The sequence below is a fragment of the Salmo salar genome, chromosome ssa21 (assembly GCF_905237065.1).
Source record: "Salmo salar chromosome ssa21, Ssal_v3.1, whole genome shotgun sequence".
NCBI lineage: Eukaryota > Metazoa > Chordata > Actinopteri > Salmoniformes > Salmonidae > Salmo > Salmo salar.
This window is the reverse complement of record NC_059462.1, coordinates 23736679-23755964: the sequence shown is the minus strand read 5'-3', so window position 1 is coordinate 23755964 and position 19286 is coordinate 23736679. Positions and strand designations below refer to the sequence as shown.

The 19286-nt window shown below is 48.2% G+C and overlaps 1 protein-coding gene across 1 annotated transcript in view; it reads left to right on the top strand.

The window, feature by feature from the left end:
• Positions 1-19286, top strand: part of LOC106581983 (cytoplasmic protein NCK2-like) — a 51571-nt gene that overhangs the window by 27264 nt on the left and 5021 nt on the right. The window contains exon 2 of the mRNA XM_014164596.2: positions 9778-10022. Within this exon, the coding sequence (XP_014020071.1) occupies positions 9794-10022 (229 nt within the window). The 5' untranslated portion in view covers positions 9778-9793. The remainder of the gene's footprint in view (positions 1-9777; positions 10023-19286) is intronic.

Below are 19286 nucleotides of genomic sequence, written 5' to 3'. Positions count from 1 at the left end.
TGTAGCAGTTTGGGTCAAGAGTGTCCCCTCCTCTGAAGAGGGGGATGACAGCAGCTGCTTTCCAATCTTTTGGAATCTCAGACAACACGAAAGAGAGGTTGAACAGGCTAGTAATAGGGGTTGCAACAATTTCGGCAGATAATTTTAGAAAGAAAGGGTCCAGATTGTCTAGCCCGGCTGATTTGTAGGGGTCCAGATTTTGCCGCTCTTTCAGAACATCAGCTGACTGGATTTGGGAGAAGGAGAAATGGGGAAGGCTTGGGCGAGTAGCTGTGGGGGTGCAGTGCTGTTGACCGCGGTAAGGGGTAGCCAGGTGGAAAGCATGGCCAGCCGTAGAAAAATGATTCTTGAAATTCTCAATTATAGTGAATTTATCGGAGGTGACAGAGTGGGTAGCTGGGAGGAGGTGGGTAGCTGGGAGGAGGTGTCCTTATTCTCCATGGACTTTAGTGTCCCAGAACTTTTTTGAGTTTGTGTTGCAGGAAGCGAATTTCTGCTTGAAAAAGTTAGCCTTGGCTTTTCTAACTGCCTGTGTATATTGGTTTCTAACTTCCCTGAAAAGTTGCGTATCACGGGGGCTGTTCGATGCTAATGCAGAACGCCACAGGATGTTTTTGTGTTGGTTAAGGGAAGTCAGGTCTGGAGAGAACCAAGGGCTATATCTGTTCCTGGTTCTAAATTTCTTGAATGGGGCATGCTTATTTAAGATGGTGGGGAAGGCATTTAAAAAAAATAACCAGGCATCCTCTACTGACGGGATGAGGTCAATATCCTTCCAGGATACCCGGGCCAGGTCGATTAGAAAGGCTTGCTCGCTGAAATGTTTCAGGGAGCGTTTGACAGTGAAGAGTGGAGGTCGTTTGACCGCTGACCCATTACGGATGCAGGCAATGAGGCAGTGATCGCTGAGATCTTGGTTGAAAACAGCAGAGGTGTATTTAGAGGGCAAGTTGGTTAGGATGATATCTATGAGGGTGCTCGTGTTTAAGGCTTTGGGGTGGTACCTGGTAGGTTCATTGATAATTTGTGTGAGATTGAGGGCATCAAGCTTAGATTGTAGGATGGCTGGGGTGTTAAGCATGTCCCAGTTTAGGTCACGTAGCAGCACAAGCTCTGAAGATAGATGGGGGGCAATCAGTTCACATATGGTGTCCAGAGCACAGCTGGGGGCAGAGGGTGGTCTAGAGCAGGCGGCAATGGTGAGAGACTTGTTTTTAGAGAGATGGATTTTTAAAAGCAGAAGTTCAAATTGTTTGGGTACAGACCTGGATAGTAGGACAGAACTCTGCAGGCTATCTCTGCAGTAGATTGCAACACCGCCCCCTTTGGCCGTTCTATCTTGTCTGAATATGTTGTCGTTAGGGATGAAGATTTCAGAGTTTTTGGTGGACTTCCTAAGCCAGGATTCAGACACGGCTAGGACATCCGGGTTGGCAGAGTGTGCTAAAGCAGTGAATAAAACAAACTTAGGGAGAAGGCTTCTAATGTTAACATGCATGAAACCAAGGCTATTACGGTTACAGAAGTCATCAAAAGAGAGCGCCTGGTGAATAGGAGTGGAGATAGGCACTGCAGGGCTGGATTCACCTCTACATCACCAGAGGAACAGAGGAGGGATAGGGTAAGGGTACGGCTAAAAGCTATGAGAATTGGTCGTCTATGACGCCCAGAATAGAGAGTTAAAGGAGCAGGTTTCTGGGGGCGATAAAATAGCTTCAAGGTATAATGTACAGACAATGGTATGGTAGGATGTGAATACAGTGGAGGTAAACCTAGGCATTGAGTGATGATGAGAGAGATATTGTCTCTAGAAACATCATTGAAACCAGAAGATGTCATAGCATGTGTGGGTGGTGGAACTGAATGGTTGGATAAGGTATAATGAGCAGGGCTAGAGGCTCTACAGTGAAATAAGCCAATAAACACTAACCAGAACAGCGACGGACAAGGCATATTGACATTAAGGAGAGGCATGCTTAGCCGAGTGATCATAAGGGTCCCGTGGGATTCAGACAGCTAGCCGGGCCATAGGTAGAAAGCTGGCAGAAGATGGAGGGAGGTCTGTTTTTAGCCACCTCGTGTGTTTCCGTCTGTAGATTAGTGGGGTTCCGTGTGGTAGGGGGGACCAGTCCAATTGGCAAAATAGTTATAGTGGCCCAAGAAAATTGTCCGATAGACCTATTCAGATAGCAGCCGATAAGACAGCTAACGATTAGCGGCCCACAGATGGGTGTTCAGGTTACGTAGCGACGGAGGGTCCAGTTGGATAACTCCCTCGGGCAGATAACGTCGGTAGTCCAGTCCTGAAGGCCTGATCATGCTCCGCATCGGCAGTAAAACGGGTCCGCATAGGTGATTGTAGCCCAGGAGTGGCTGATGGAACTCTTCAACTGGCTAGCTCCGGAATAATTGGTGTTAGCTCCGGGACCAACGTTAGCCAATAGTCACTCGGGTAGCAGCTAGCTAGCTGCAAGATCCAGGTGTAAATGTCCAGAGCCTGCAGTACAAATCCGGGGATATGGAGAGAAAATAGGTCCGGTATGCTCTGGTCTGAGTCGCGCTGTACAAAACTGCCGATAGCTTTTCGAGCTAAGGGATAGGTGATGACCGCCAACCATGACTAGCTGAACTCCAACGTTAGCCTCTTGGCCAGCCTCTTGGCCAGCCTCTGGCTAGCTTCTGTTGTGGATTTCAGATTTCAGATGAGGTAAATAATGCTTTTTTTTTTATTGGTGAGGCGGGTTGCAGGAGAGTGTTTTGAGGTTGAGTTGTTAGAAAAATATATAAAAAGATATGCGAAGAAAAGATGTAAATATATATATATACATGGGACACGACAAGATGAAGGACAAAGATGTCTGACTGCTACGCCATCTTGGATTATTGATAATTACGATAATAAATTGGCTAAATGAGAAGGGGTTGGCTACAAGGATCAACCAACAGATAGGCTGTTTAATATGAATGGAGTTGTTGCAGACGAGAATGCGGTGAGAGCAGCAAAATAGACTCCATTAGTCTCGCTAGCTGGCTAACTAATTTAGCTAGATAGTGTAGATCAGGGGTGTCAAACTCATTTTAGCTCAGGGGCCACATGGAGGAAAATCTATTCCCAAGTGGGCCGGGCCGGTAAAATCATGGTATATATATAACTTAAAAACAACAACTTCAGATTGTTTTCTTTGTTTTAATACGATCAACATAAAACATAAAGCTGGAGCCTGAGGACAGTGTGTCCACAATAGTACAAGCACAACATCACTATTAATCATAAAACACCTCAAGTTTATTGGAAAATTCTAAAGAAAAAGAACACACAAACACACAATGCCTCAGTGATTCACAGAAGTATATCACAGATCACAGAACTATATCAGGGTGTCTCATGCAGCACTTTAAGTGGGGTTGCATAGTTTATTTGACTCCTGATACCTGGCATCTTTTAGCTTTCACCAGCGCATCAATATCAGGCGTCACATCCTGAGTGGCAGCCAACTTCAGGATGTGATTCAAGTGCTTCTGCGTGAGCCTTGAGCGCAGCTTTGTTTTATTTATGCTCATTACAGAGAAAACTTGCTCACAAAGATATGTGGTTCCAAACATGCACAACAGTTTTGCAGCAAGGGCTGTCAAGTTGGGGTAACCTGGCAAGAGATTCTGATAAAATGTCTCCATGCCAGCTGCGTCAAATTTGCCCTTCATATCCGAGTCACACTGCAAGTCTATTATTTCAAGTTGGATGCTGACGGGCAGATCAGAGGGATTCACGGTGAATGGCGAGCAAAAAAAAAGTCTTTCTCCAGTTCACCAAAAATCTGAAAGCGTTGCTCAAACTCCCGTAACAGTCCCGTTATTTTATCTTTGAACCGCTTCATGTCTGCCACATGTTGGGTCGCGCACACATTTTTCAGACAGGGGAAGTGAGCTGCATCACCACCGGCGAGTTGCATCTCCCACAATGACAGCTTCAACTTGAAAGAACGTATGCTGTCATAATACTGCGTGATGACTTTGTTGCGCCCTTGCAGCTGTTTGTTCAAGTTATTCAGGTGCTCTGTAACATCCACCATAAATGCAAGGTCCTGCATCCATTCTGCGGAATGAAATTCTAACACTGGTTTGCCCTTTTCTTCCATGAACTGTTCAATTTCTTCTCGTAAATCAAAGAAACGCCTAAGCACAGCACCTCGGCTTAACCATCTTACCTCAGTGTGGTATGGCAGGCCATAGATGTGGTCTTTCTCTCTGAGAAGGCTGTCAAACTGACGGTGATTCAGGCTTCTGGATCGGATGAAATTAACAGTTTGGATGACCACCTTCATGACGTTATCCATCTTTAATGACTAGCAACACAAAGCCTCCTGGTGCAAAATACAGTGAAAAGTCCAAAAATCACGTCCTCCATTTGCAGATTGCACTTTCTCTCTGAACTTTGTCACAACGCCTGCTTTTTTCCCGATCATTGAGGGCGCACCATCTGTAGCCAGGCTGACAGCGCGGGACCAGTCCACTCCGACCCTGTCCAGCGCGCCGACGAGTGCGGTGAAAATATCAGCTGCTGTCGTTGTATCTGTCATCGGCACCAACTCCACGAACTCCTCGGTGACGGTCAATGTGTCATCAACTCCGCGGATGAAAATGGCCAGTTGTGCAACATCTGTAATGTCCGTGCTTTCATCAATTGCAACTGAAAACCCAATAAATGACTTTACTTTTTGCTTCAACTGGCTGTCCAAATCCACTGAAAGATCGGAAAATCCTGTCTGCAACTGTGTTTCTTGTCAGGCTGATATTTGCAAAAGCCTGGCGCTTTTCAGGGCACACAATCTCCGCTGCCTTCATCATGCATGTTTTTACAAATTCACCCTCACTATAAATGGTTTTGAAGCCACTGCGATTTCATTAGCAATGAGGTAGCTAGCTTTCACTGCAGCGTCACTGATGTCTCGGCTGTGAGTAAACACAGACTGCTGTTTCTTCAGACCCGCCAACAGTTCATTCACCTCTCTTCTCCTCTGTCCTTGAAAGTTGTCATATTTGTCGGCATGAAGACTCACATAGTGGCGACGAAGGTTATACTCTTTCAGCACTGCAACATGCTGTGAACACACCAAACATACAGCTTTCCCATTCAATTCCGTGAATAAATAGGAGGATGACAATTTTTCTTGGAACACTCTGCACTCTGCGTCCACTTTTCTCTTTTTTGACAGAGACATATTGGGGCAATGAGGGCGCCAAAGCACATAATGTTAAAAGTAGAAGCCGTAATAAATATCGCGGGCAAAACAAAGTAGCTCATCCGGACTGGCTGCACTTGCTTGACCTACTTGCTCTGCTCCGGTATAAACAGTTTGCTTGCTTAACACAATTGCTATTGCGCCATCCAGTGGACGCAATTGGAACAGCAGTTTCTTTTATTGAAAAATTGCAGCTCATTTTTAGACTTTACAAAATCATCTCGCGGGCCGGATTAAACCCCTTTGCGGGCCTGATCCGGCCCGCGGGCCGGACGTTTGACACCCCTGGTGTAGATAGCCTGGATTCTGTACATCGATTTCATGCAGTCAAGACAGACACTATCAGATGACATGATAATCTATTGCAGCAACAAGTTTGTCTATCTAACATGAGCAAGTTGGTTTGGCTACTTTCTCTCTCTCTATACCCTCAGTGTGAGACACACCTGCACCTGCTTCTCTTGTGCCCCTCCCCTACCGATCTGTACTGAAACAACAAGCAGAGTGCCTCTCCTGAGTCACGCAAGTAAGTCCCAATTGAAGTGCAAAGATAAAAATATATATATATATATATAAATATATATACAGTGGGGAGAACAAGTATTTGATACACTGCCGATTTTGCAGGTTTTCCTACTTACAAAGCATGTAGAGGTCTGTAATTTTTATCATAGGTACACTTCAACTGTGAGAGACGGAATCTAAAACAAAAATCCAGAAAATCACATTGTATGATTTTTAAGTAAATAATTTGCATTTTATATATACAAAAATACTCACCATAAACGTTGATAAAATATTAAACTGTTATTCAAAGAATTATAGATAAACATCTCCTTTATGCAAACGCTGTGACAGATTTCAAAAAAGCTTCACGAGGAAAGCACACTTTGCAATAATCTGAGTACTGCGCTCAGAAAAATACACTAGGCAATACAGATACCCGCCATTTTGGAGTCATCTACAATCATAAATAGCATTAGAAATATTCACTTACCTTTGAAGATCTTCATCAGAAGGCACTTCCAGGAATCCCAGGTCCACAATAAATGTTGTTTTGTTCGATAAAGTCCATCATTTATGTCCAAATAGCCCCTTGTTGTTAGCGCGTTCAGTTAGCTACTCCAAATGTAGGAAGCGCGCGAAAATGTCACGACGAAAGTAAAAAAAGTTATATTTACGTTCGTTCAAACATGTCAAACATTGTATAGCATCAATCTTTAGGGCCTTTATCACTTAGAACTTCAATAATATTCCAACCGGACGATTCCAATTTCTTGAAAAACGTTTTGGAACACAGCTAACTCTCATGTGAACGCGCGCCAATGAACGCCAGTACCGTCCTGAGTCAACAACTTCCAACTTCCACTGTTCGCTCTCTGTTCATCATAGACGCCTCAAACAACTTTCTAAAGACTGTTGACATCTAGTGGAAGCCTTAGGAAGTGCAAAATGAACCCTAAGTCACTGTGTTCGATAGGCAATGACTTGAAAGGACTACAAGCACCAGAATTCTCACTTCCTGGTTAGATTTTTCTCAGCTTTTTGCCTGCCATATGAGTTCTGTTATACTCACAAACAGTTTTAGAAATATTTTCTATCGAAATCTACTAATAAAATGCATATTCTAGTTCCTGGGCGCGAGTAGTAGGCCGTTTAATTTGGGTACGTTTTTCATCCGGCAGTGAAAATACTGCCCCCTACCCTAGAGAGGTTAACAGTTGGACAATGTTGACTATTGGAGAACATTCATGCTCTCTTCCTCTTAGTGATCATCGCGGTGTCATGTTAACAAGGCAACGCTTCCTTAATCAATTTGAATGTTCAGTTTTCCATCTGCAGTAGTTGAACTTTGGCGTACACTATCGTTCAAAAGTTTGGGGTCACTTAGAAATGTCCTTTTTAATAGAAAAGAAAAGCAAATTTTTTGTCAATTTTAAATAATATCAAATTGATCAGAAATACAGTATATATATTGTTAATGTTGTAAATGACTATTGTCGCTGGAAACGGCAGATAAAAAGAAAATGGAATATCTACATACGCATACAGAGGCCCATTATCAGCAACCATCACTCCTGTGTTCCAATGGCACGTTGTGTTAGCTCATCCAAGTTTATCATTTTAAAAGGCTAACATTAGAACGTACACTAACATAGACACTGGATTGTAAGGATGCTTTTCATTCCACTGGCACTGTGGGACCCAGAGAATATCATTAGGCTGTCAGAGGGCTTGACGGGACAGAACTGTTAGACTGAGCACATCCAGCCTGAGATTGTGCTGCATTCACAATGATTTATGTTGTTTTTGGTGCTTTTTATTACTATACAGATAATATAGTGCTCATCGCATGCACACAGTCACTCACACATACAGCCACTCTCACATACAGGCACAAATACAGTGCATTCGGAAAGTATTCAGACCCCTTGACTTCCACATTTTGTTACGTTACAAATAAATTGTTGAGATAAAACAAAATCCTCATCAATCTACACACAATACCCCATAATGACAAAGTGAAAGCAGGGTTTTAGAAAGTTTAGCAAATTTATTTAAAATAGAAAACACCTTATTTACATAAGTATTCAGACATTTTGTTATGAGACTTCAAAATTGAGCTCAGGTGCATCCTGTTTCCATTGATAATCCTTGATGTTTCTACAACTTGATTGGAGTCCATAGAGCTCAGAGACAGGATTGTGTCGAGGCACTGATCTGGGGAAGGGTACCAAGAAGTTTCTGCAGCATTGAAGGTTCCCAAGGACACAGTGTCATTTTTTACATTTTACATTTACATTTTAGTCATTTAGCAGACGCTCTTATCCAGAGCGACTTACAGAAGTGAATGCATACATTTCATAACAAAATTTCCGTACTGGTCCCCCGTGTCCTCCATCATTCTTAAATGGAAGAAGTTTGGACCACCAAGACTCTTCCTAGAGCTGGCTGCCCGGCCAAACTGAGCAATCAGGGGAGAAGAGCCTTGGTCAGAGAGGTGACCAAGAACCTGATGGTCACTCTAACAGAGTTCGAGAGTTCCTCTGTGGAGATGGGAGAACCTTCCAGAAGGAAAACCATCTCTGCAGCACTCCACCAATCAGGCCTTTATGGTAGAGTGGCCAGACGGGAGCCACTCCTCAGTAAAAGGCACATGACTGCCACTTGGAGTTCGCCAAAAGGCACCTAAAGGACTCTTATACCATGAGAAACACGATTCTCTGGTCTGATGAAACCAAGATTGAACACTTTGGCCTGATTTCCAAGCGTCACGTATGGAGAAGTATGGTAGTGGCAGCATCATGCTGTGGGGAGGTTTTTTAGCAGCAGGTGCTGGGAGACTAGTCAGGATCGAGGGAAAGATGAACGAGCAAAGTACAGAAAGATCCTTGATGTAACCTGCTCCAGAGCGCTTAGGACCTCAGACTGGGGTGAAGGTTCACCTTCCAACAGGACAACAACCCTAAGCACACAGCCAAGACAACACACCAGTGGCTTCGGGACAAGTCTCTGAATGTCCTTTAGTGGCCCAGCCAGAGCCCGGACTTGAACCCGATCAAACATCTCTGGAGAGACCTGAAAACCACTGTGCAGCGACGCTGCCAATGCAACACGACAGAGCTTGAGAGGATCTGCAGAGAAGAATGGGAGAAACTCCCCAATTACAGGTGTGCGAAGCTTGTAGCATCATACCCAAGAAGACTCATGGCTGTAATCGCTGCCAAAGGTGCTGAAGGGTCTGCATACTTATGTAAATGTGATATTTCAGTTTTTATTTGTAATATATTAGCAAACCTTTCTAAAAACCTGTTCTTGCTTCGTCATTATGGGGTATTGTGTGTAGATTGAGGAGAAAAAAACAATTTCATCCATTTTAGAATAAGGCTGTAACATAAAAATGTGGAAAAGGTGAACGGGTCTGAATACTTTACGAATGCACTGTACGTACATGTACGGATGCGCGCATACATGCACGCACACTTTCATTTACATTCTCGTGCTAACACAGAGTAGCTAAGGTGGTGCTGTAAAGCTGTGTGTTCACCTGACTCCCCTCCTGCACTGTGAAATAGAGCATGCTTAATCCCTGTCTCTCAAACACACACACACACACACACACACACACACACACACACACACACACACACACACACACACACACACACACACAGACACAGTGCCCTCATACCTGCGGTGTAATTTGATAGCTGTAATGTAATAGTTGGGTGGCGTAGTAGGGATTATCTTGTCTGACGTCATAATTCTGCCGTGTGAAATGGAGAGAGGATTACATTAGTCCGATTCTATGCATTCGCCTGCTTTTCTGCTTTCTTTTTCAATCTCTCACACACTTAACATTTCCCCCATTACCACAATTGTCTCATCGTTGATTTACTTCTAGCATTAAGATCAGTTCATCAGACATTCCTGTGATAATAGGTTAGACAACCCTCTGTCTTTCTGTCTCTCGTCTAATTTGGGGTCTATGTGTAACTTACCATCTCTCCCTCTCCTTTCCACCCCGCCCCGCCAGGGGGACTCCATGAAAAATGATGGAGGAGGTGACAGTTGTAGCCAAGTGGGACTACACGGCCCAGCAGGACCAGGAACTTGACATCAGGAAGAATGAGCGGCTCACCCTGCTGGACGACAGCAAGACGTGGTGGAGGGTGAGGAACGCCTCCACCCAGACCGGCTACGTCCCCTCCAACTACGTGGAGCGCAAGAACAGCCTGGTGAAGAAGGCCTCGCTGGTCAAGAACCTCAAAGACACACTGGGTAAGAGGGGTGGGGCTGGGTAAGAGGGGTGGGGCTGGGTAAGAAGGGTGGGGCTGGGTAAGAGGGGTGGAGCTGGGTAAGAGGGGTGGGGCTGGGTAAGAAGGGTGGCGGTGGGCAGGGTTAGAGGGGTGGGGCTGGGTAAGAGGGGTGGGGCTGGGTAAGAAGGGTGACGGTGGGCAGGGTTAGAGGGGTGGGGCTGGGTAAGAGGGGTGGGGCTGGGTAAGAAGGGTGACGGTGGGCAGGGTTAGAGGGGTGGGGCTGGGTAAGAAGGGTGGCGGTGGGCAGGGTTAGAGGGGTGGGGCTGGGTAAGAAGGTGGCGGTGGGCAGGGTTAGAGGGGTGGGGCTGGGTAAGAAGGGTGGCGGTGGGCAGGGTTAGAGGGGTGGGGGTGGGCAGGGTTAGAGGAGTGGGCAGGGTTAGAGGGGTGGGGGTGGGCAGGGTTAGAGGGGTGGGCAGGGTTAGAGGGGTGGGGGTGGGCAGGGTTAGAGGGGTGGGAGTGGGCAGGGTTAGAGGGGTGGGGGTGGGTAAGAAGGGTGGCGGTGGGCAGGGTTAGAGGGGTGGCGGTGGGCAGGGTTAGAGGGGTGGGCAGGGTTAGAGGGGTGGGAGTGGGCAGGGTTAGAGGGGTGGGGCTGGGTAAGAAGGGTAGCGGTGGGCAGGGTTAGAGGGGTGGCGGTGGGCAGGGTTAGAGGGGTGGGCAGGGTTAGAGGGGTGGGAGTGGGCAGGGTTAGAGGGGTGGGGCTGGGTAAGAAGGGTAGCGGTGGGCAGGGTTAGAGGGGTGGGAGTGGGCAGGGTTAGAGGGGTGGCGGTGGGCAGGGTTGGAGGGGTGGGAGTGGGCAGGGTTAGAGGGGTGGGGCCGGGTAAGAAGGGTAGCGGTGGGCAGGGTTAGAGGGGTGGGAGTGGGCAGGGTTAGAGGGGTGGGGCCGGGTAAGAAGGGTAGCGGTGGGCAGGGTTAGAGGGGTGGGAGTGGGCAGGGTTAGAGGGGTGGGGGTGGGCAGGGTTAGAGGGGTGGCGGTGGGCTGGGTTAGAGGGGTGGGAGTGGGCAGGGTTAGAGGGGTGGCGGTGGGCAGGGTTAGAGGGGTGGCGGTGGGCTGGGTTAGAGGGGTGGCGGTGGGCAGGGTTAGAGGGGTGGGGGTGGGCTGGGTTAGAGGGGTGGCGGTGGGCTGGGTTAGAGGGGTGGGAGTGGGCAGGGTTAGAGGGGTGGCGGTGGGCAGGGTTAGAGGGGTGGCGGTGGGCTGGGTTAGAGGGGTGGCGGTGGGCAGGGTTAGAGGGGTGGGAGTGGGCAGGGTTAGAGGGGTGGCGGTGGGCAGGGTTAGAGGGGTGGCGGTGGGCAGGGTTAGAGGGGTGGCGGTGGGCTGGGTTAGAGGGGTGGCGGTGGGCAGGGTTAGAGGGGTAGGGGTGGGCAGGGTTAGAGGGGTAGGGGTGGGCTGGAGATGGAGAGGTCATAGAGTATGTTGTTGGTAGTTTATCAGCAGAGAAGAGTGGAGCGTCCCTTGACTCCCTCCGCCTCTATTTTTTCATCCTCCTCTAAACTCCAGCTAGAAACGGATGAATTCATTATTTGCATCTCTCCTGAATTGTGTGTGTGTGTCTCATCCTGCCCTCACTCAGTCTCTGTCTGACAGGGTCTGGTACTGGGGTTGTGTGCGTGTGTGTGTGTGTGTGTGTGTGTGTGTGTGTGTGTGTGTGTGTGTGTGTGTGTGTGTGTGTGTGTGTGTGTGTGTGTGTGTGTGTGTGTGTGTGTGTGTGTGTGTGTGTGTTAGGGTTATCAAATGGCTGGTGGAGACTGGAGAGAAACTCTTCCATGTTCCGTCTCTCTGTCTCCTTATTTCACTGATCTTATTTTTCAGTAACTGTTTTTATACTTTCTTATACATACATTTTCTGAACTGCAAGTTTCAGGAATCAGTCAATATTTGTTGTCTGCTCCAAAGAGAGAAACATATGAAGCTGAGCACACATGCCTTATTCTTCCTGTCAGTTGTGACTAATTCAATTCATTCTTGTTTGCAAACTGTCAACAGACATTACGGGAGTTTGTAAACCGCTGGGTTTTAATATCTTCTGCTGAGAGAGAGAGAGAGTGTGAAGTTTACAAAGAGAGAGACAGAGACAAACATACAGAGAGAGTCTGTGAGGGGAGAGCAGGGCAGAGTGAGGGGAGGGAGAGCGGGGCAGAGTGAGGGGAGGGGAGAGCAGGGCAGAGTGAGGGGAGGGGAGAGCGGGGCAGAGTGAGGGGAGGGGAGAGCAGGGCAGAGTGAGGGGGAGGGGAGAGCGGGGCAGAGTGAGGGGAGGGGAGAGCGGGGCAGAGTGAGGGGAGGGAAGAGCGGGGCAGAGTGAGGGGAGGGGAGAGCGGGGCAGAGTGAGGGGAGGGGAGAGCGGGGCAGAGTGAGGGGAGGGGAGAGCGGGGCAGAGTGAGGGGAGGGGAGAGCGGGGCAGAGTGAGGGGAGGGGAGAGCGGGGCAGAGTGAGGGGAGGGGAGAGCGGGGCAGAGTGAGGGGAGGGGAGAGCGGGGCAGAGTGAGGGGAGGGGAGAGCGGGGCAGAGTGAGGGGAGGGGAGAGCGGGGCAGAGTGAGGGGAGGGGAGAGCGGGGCAGAGTGAGGGGAGGGGAGAGCGGGGCAGAGTGAGGGGAGGGGAGAGCGGGGCAGAGTGAGGGGAGGGGAGAGCGGGGCAGAGTGAGGGGAGGGGAGAGCGGGGCAGAGTGAGGGAAGAGGAGTGAGGGGAGGGGAGAGCGGGGCAGAGGGAGGGGAGTGGAGGCTATGCGAGGGGATGGGTAGAGTCTGTTACTGACAGAGGGATTCCTCTCTGCTCCGTTGACCTCTGCCCCCAAAAGGAGCTCCATGAGACTGTGTGAGCCAACACTGCACAGCCTGTCACTTTCGTTCACCAGCAGCACATTGTATGTTTGTGGTTGTGCCATCTTTAATCTCTATCAAAAAGAACATTTCACATAATCCTAGAGCAGGGATGGGCAACTTTGAACTTTTGAATCATGAGGGGCCGCATTTGCTTGCGGGTCAGCGTACCCACATCAACCCACACACACACACACATTACGAGCAAAATATTTTAGTGGCCTTTCTCTTGACAGCAGAGATTTTTTGTTTGTTTTAGAGTTAATTTCATGCAATTCTACACATTTTGCCATGGGGTGTAGAGACAACGTTGCAGTTTTAAAGAATATTTGCTACAATTCTACACATTTTGCCATGGGGTGTAGAGACAACGTTGCAGTTTTAAAGAATATTTGCTACAATTCTACACATTTTGCCATGGGTCGGAGAGAAGATTTAGCAAGATTTAACACATTTCATGCAATTGTATACATTTTGCCATAGGTTGGAGAGAAATGTTTGCAGTTTTTCATATGATATGAGTGAGACTAACAAAATCAATGGGGCCATCCCGGGTGGTAATTCGACCCTGATAACAAGTTTAGATAACTGGCCGCTAAACAAACTTGGCAATCTAAAATAAAATGTAGCTGACATGGGCTAACAGACTGACAGTGACTGACATAACAAGACAACTGCTGATACACAACCACATATAGAAATTGCACCTTTAGTATTCCACTATTCAACTCGCAACAGGAAGTTGAGACCCCGACTGAGTTCTCCCCTAACCCCACCTCCAAACAAATGTGTTTTATCCGAGGGCCAGTTACCCATCCCTGTCCTAGAGGCCCTGAGCCATCACTCAACAAACATTCTAGTCTTACTCTGTTATCCCCTGTACACTCTGTCATTCTGACACCACTATGAGTGTATCCATAATTAAAGGGAAGTGTGTCTGTATATTCCATTAAAGGATGAGTCATTAAAGTCCTGTGTGCAGGCCAGTGAAGCTAACCAGGGTTGTAGTGTGGTCCCCTAACACAGCCATGCTGTTCCCCACCCATCCATTAGAGCATTGAACAGTGCTCCACTCACCAGCCTAATGGTGTTACAGCCTGTGGCGAAACCATGGAACAACGAACCATCCCCATCTGTTATTGAGTTATACATTATGCCCAGGTTCCTATCCAACCCCTAGCATTTCAATATGTTGTATTTGATCATGAATCTGTACTCGGATAGTTAAGATTCTGGCTTGGCAGTAACTTCTAATGTCTTATTTTGAATCAGGTGTGTGTGTGTGTGTGTGTGTGTGTGTGTGTGTGTGTGTGTGTGTGTGTGTGTGTGTGTGTGTGTGTGTGTGTGTGTGTGTGTGTGTGTGTGTGTGTGTGTGTGTGTGTGTGTGTGTGTGTGTGTGTGTGTGTGTGTGTGTGTGTGTGAACTCTTCTTGAATGGAATAGAAGCCCAGCAGCACTGACTCAAAATGGCTGTGCCGTTGACAGACTCTGCAGGGCAATACAGGGTAACCACCTCCTCAGTGATCCAAAATGGCTGTGCTCACTCATCCAGTGACACCTACTGCAGGCCAATACAGGGAAACCAATGATCTCCAGACTGAATCAAAATGGCTCCCTTGGCTTCAGTCCATCTGACAGCTTTACAGGGTTCATAGTACACACTGTCACCGTGCCAACGCTGCCTGCCCATAATGTTTGTGAAGACATAAACAGCTGGATGTTTATGGACTGTTTTATAGACTGAGTGCTGAGCTACAGTGGCGCTTTGTGTTAATAGCACCCTGCTAACATAATGTTATGACAGGCGGTAACCTTACAGTGAAGGAAATGGAAAATATATGAACTTTGTGCTTGTTAACTGTTAATAGCTTCTCATTTGTAGTGGCATGCAAACTAGAATGATGATGATTTATGGGTTGGATGTATAGTGTTTCTCCAAGTGCTAACTTACCTCATCCACTACCTCTCAAAACACCTGTGTATTTACTATATTAACTCCTGACTGCCCTGGGTTTCATGGTACCGCTCCCTGTGACTCCATCAGGTGGTGCTGGGTATTTACTATATTAACTCCTGACTCCCCTGGGTTTCATGGTACCGCTCCCTGTGACTCCGTCAGGTGGTGCTGGGTATTTACTATATTAACTCCTGACTGCCCTGGGTTTCATGGTACCGCTCCCTGTGACTCCGTCAGGTGGTGCTGTGTATTTACTATATTAACTCCTGACTGCCCCTGGGTTTCATGGTACCGCTCCCTGTGACTCCGTCAGGTGGTGCTGGGTATTTACTATATTAACTCCTGACTGCCCTGGGTTTCATGGTACCGCTCCCTGTGACTCCGTCAGGTGGTCCTGTGTATTTACTATATTAACTCCTGACTGCCCTGGGTTTCATGGTACCGCTCCCTGTGACTCCGTCAGGTGGTGCTGGGTATTTACTATATTAACTCCTGACTGCCCTGGGTTTCATGGTACCGCTCCCTGTGACTCCGTCAGGTGGTGCTGGGTATTTACTATATTAACTCCTGACTCCCCTGGGTTTCATGGTACCGCTCCCTGTGACTCCATCAGGTGGTGCTGGGTATTTACTATATTAACTCCTGACTGCCCTGGGTTTCATGGTACCGCTCCCTGTGACTCCGTCAGGTGGTGCTGGGTATTTACTATATTAACTCCTGACTGCCCTGGGTTTCATGGTACCGCTCCCTGTGACTCCGTCAGGTGGTGCTGGGTATTTACTATATTAACTCCTGACTGCCCTGGGTTTCATGGTACCGCTCCCTGTGACTCCATCAGGTGGTGCTGTGTATTTACTATATTAACTCCTGACTCCCCTGGGTTTCATGGTACCGCTCCCTGTGACTCCATCAGGTGGTGCTGGGTATTTACTATATTAACTCCTGACTGCCCTGGGTTTCATGGTACCGCTCCCTGTGACTCCGTCAGGTGGTCCTGTGTATTTACTATATTAACTCCTGACTCCCCTGGGTTTCATGGTACCGCTCCCTGTGACTCCATCAGGTGGTGCTGGGTATTTACTATATTAACTCCTGACTGCCCTGGGTTTCATGGTACCGCTCCCTGTGACTCCATCAGGTGGTGCTGGGTATTTACTATATTAACTCCTGACTGCCCTGGGTTTCATGGTACCGCTCCCTGTGACTCCGTCAGGTGGTGCTGGGTATTTACTATATTAACTCCTGACTCCCCTGGGTTTCATGGTACCGCTCCCTGTGACTCCGTCAGGTGGTCCTGTGTATTTACTATATTAACTCCTGACTGCCCTGGGTTTCATGGTACCGCTCCCTGTGACTCCATCAGGTGGTCCTGTGTATTTACTATATTAACTCCTGACTGCCCTGGGTTTCATGGTACCGCTCCCTGTGACTCCATCAGGTGGTCCTGTGTATTTACTATATTAACTCCTGACTCCCCTGGGTTTCATGGTACCGCTCCCTGTGACTCCGTCAGGTGGTGCTGGGTATTTACTATATTAACTCCTGACTGCCCTGGGTTTCATGGTACCGCTCCCTGTGACTCCATCAGGTGGTGCTGTGTATTTACTATATTAACTCCTGACTCCCCTGGGTTTCATGGTACCGCTCCCTGTGACTCCATCAGGTGGTCCTGTGTATTTACTATATTAACTCCTGACTGCCCTGGGTTTCATGGTACCGCTCCCTGTGACTCCGTCAGGTGGTGCTGGGTATTTACTATATTAACTCCTGACTCCCCTGGGTTTCATGGTACCGCTCCCTGTGACTCGGTCAGGTGGTGCTGGGTATTTACTATATTAACTCCTGACTCCCCTGGGTTTCATGGTACCGCTCCCTATGACTCCGTCAGGTGGTCCTGTGTATTTACTATATTAACTCCTGACTGCCCTGGGTTTCATGGTACCGCTCCCTGTGACTCCGTCAGGTGGTGCTGGGTATTTACTATATTAACTCCTGACTCCCCTGGGTTTCATGGTACCGCTCCCTGTGACTCCATCAGGTGGTGCTGGGTATTTACTATATTAACTCCTGACTCCCCTGGGTTTCATGGTACCGCTCCCTGTGACTCCGTCAGGTGGTGCTGGGTATTTACTATATTAACTCCTGACTCCCCTGGGTTTCATGGTACCGCTCCCTGTGACTCCATCAGGTGGTGCTGTGTATTTACTATATTAACTCCTGACTCCCCTGGGTTTCATGGTACCGCTCCCTGTGACTCCATCAGGTGGTCCTGTGTATTTACTATATTAACTCCTGACTGCCCTGGGTTTCATGGTACCGCTCCCTGTGACTCCGTCAGGTGGTGCTGGGTATTTACTATATTAACTCCTGACTGCCCTGGGTTTCATGGTACCGCTCCCTGTGACTCCATCAGGTGGTGCTGGGTATTTACTATATTAACTCCTGACTGCCCTGGGTTTCATGGTACCGCTCCCTGTGACTCCGTCAGGTGGTGCTGGGTATTTACTATATTAACTCCTGACTCCCCTGGGTTTCATGGTACCGCTCCCTGTGACTCCGTCAGGTGGTCCTGTGTATTTACTATATTAACTCCTGACTCCCCTGGGTTTCATGGTACCGCTCCCTGTGACTCCGTCAGGTGGTGCTGGGTATTTACTATATTAACTCCTGACTGCCCTGGGTTTCATGGTACCGCTCCCTGTGACTCCGTCAGGTGGTGCTGGGTATTGGTATGCCGACCTCTGATGTCCCTCTGGGTTCTTATAAAGACATGCTGAGGTAGGAGTCTCCTGGGTCAGGCTCCAGTGCTGAAGGAGGTCTCTGTGTCCAGGGCGGTGAAAGATTGGAGGGATGGAAGGAGAGAGAGAGGGAGTGTGGGAGGAGTGAATGGAGACTGTTCCCCTGCCAACCAGCAGGCCAGAGCCTTGAAGTGGAAATGAGGGAGAGCAAAAGAAAGTTTGTGTGTGCGTGCGTGCGTGTGTGCGATTCAGCTGGGCTGCATGAGTCTCAGGGGAGTTTTATGTCTGCTGTTCCCTGCATATCTCTGCTCTCTACCCTGTAACAGTCGACAGCAGAGTCTCTCCACGGGATGGCTTGAAGTAGGCCCCGGAGGAGAGCATTCAAGTTGGCTCACATCAAGTGGGGCAACACACACACACACACACACACACACACACACACACACACACACACACACACACACACACACACACACACACACACACACAGTGCATTTGGAAAGTATTCCGACCCCTTCCCTTTTTCCACATTTGGTTACGTTACAGCATTATTCAAAATGTATAAATACATTTCCTCAATCTACACACAATACCCAATAATGACAAAATGAAAACAGCTTTCTTGCAAAAATGTTTGCAAAACAAAAAGAAATAACAGATCCTTTGCTATGAGACTCGAAATTGAGCTCAGGTGTATCCTATATCCATGGAGTCCACCTGTGGTAAATTCAACTGATTGGACATGATTTGGAAAGGTACACACCTGTCTATATAAGGTCCCACAGTTGACAGTGCATGTCAGAGAAAACAATCAAGCCATGAGGTCGAAGGAATTGTCCGTAGAGCTCCGAAACAGGATTGTATCGAGGCACAGATCTGGGAAAGGTACCAAAACATTTCTGCAGCAGTGAAGGTCCCCAAGAACACAGTGGCCTCCATCATTCTTAAATGGAAGAAGTTTGGCCGCCTGGCCAAAACTGAGCAGGGCCTTGGTCACTCTGACAGAGCTCCAGTTCCTCTGTGGAGATGGGAGAACCTTTCAAAGGCCAGCCATCTCTGCAGCACTCCACCAATCAGGCCTTTATGATAGAGTGGCCAGACTGAAGCCACTCCTCAGTAAAAGGCACATGACAGCCCGCTTGGAGTTTGCCAAAAGGCACGTAAAGGACTCTGACCATGAGAAACAAGATTCTCTGTTCTGACGAAAACAAGATTAAACTATTTGACCTAAATGCCAAGCGTCACATCTGGAGGAAACCTGGCACCATCCCTACGGTGAAGCGTGGTGGTGGTGGTGGCAGCATGCTGTGGGCAGGGACTGGGAGACTAGTCAGGATCGAGGAAAAGATGAACGGAGCAAAGTACAGAGAGATCATTGATGAAAACCTGCTCCAGGGTGCTCGGGACCTCCAACTGGGTCGAAGGTTCACCTTCCAACAGGACAACAACCCTAACCACACAGCCTCTGAATGTCCTTGAGTGGCCCAGCCAGAGCCCGGACTTGAACCCGATCGAACATCTCTGGAGAGACCTGAAAATAGCTGTGCTGCGACACTCCTCATCCAACCTGACCGAGCTTGAGAGGATCTGCAGAGAAGAACGGGAGAAACTCCCCAAATACAGGTGTGCCAAGCCTGTAGCATCATACCCAAGAAGACTCGAGGCTGTAAGCACTGCCAAAGGTGCTTCAACAAAGTACTGAGTAAAGGGTCTGAATACTT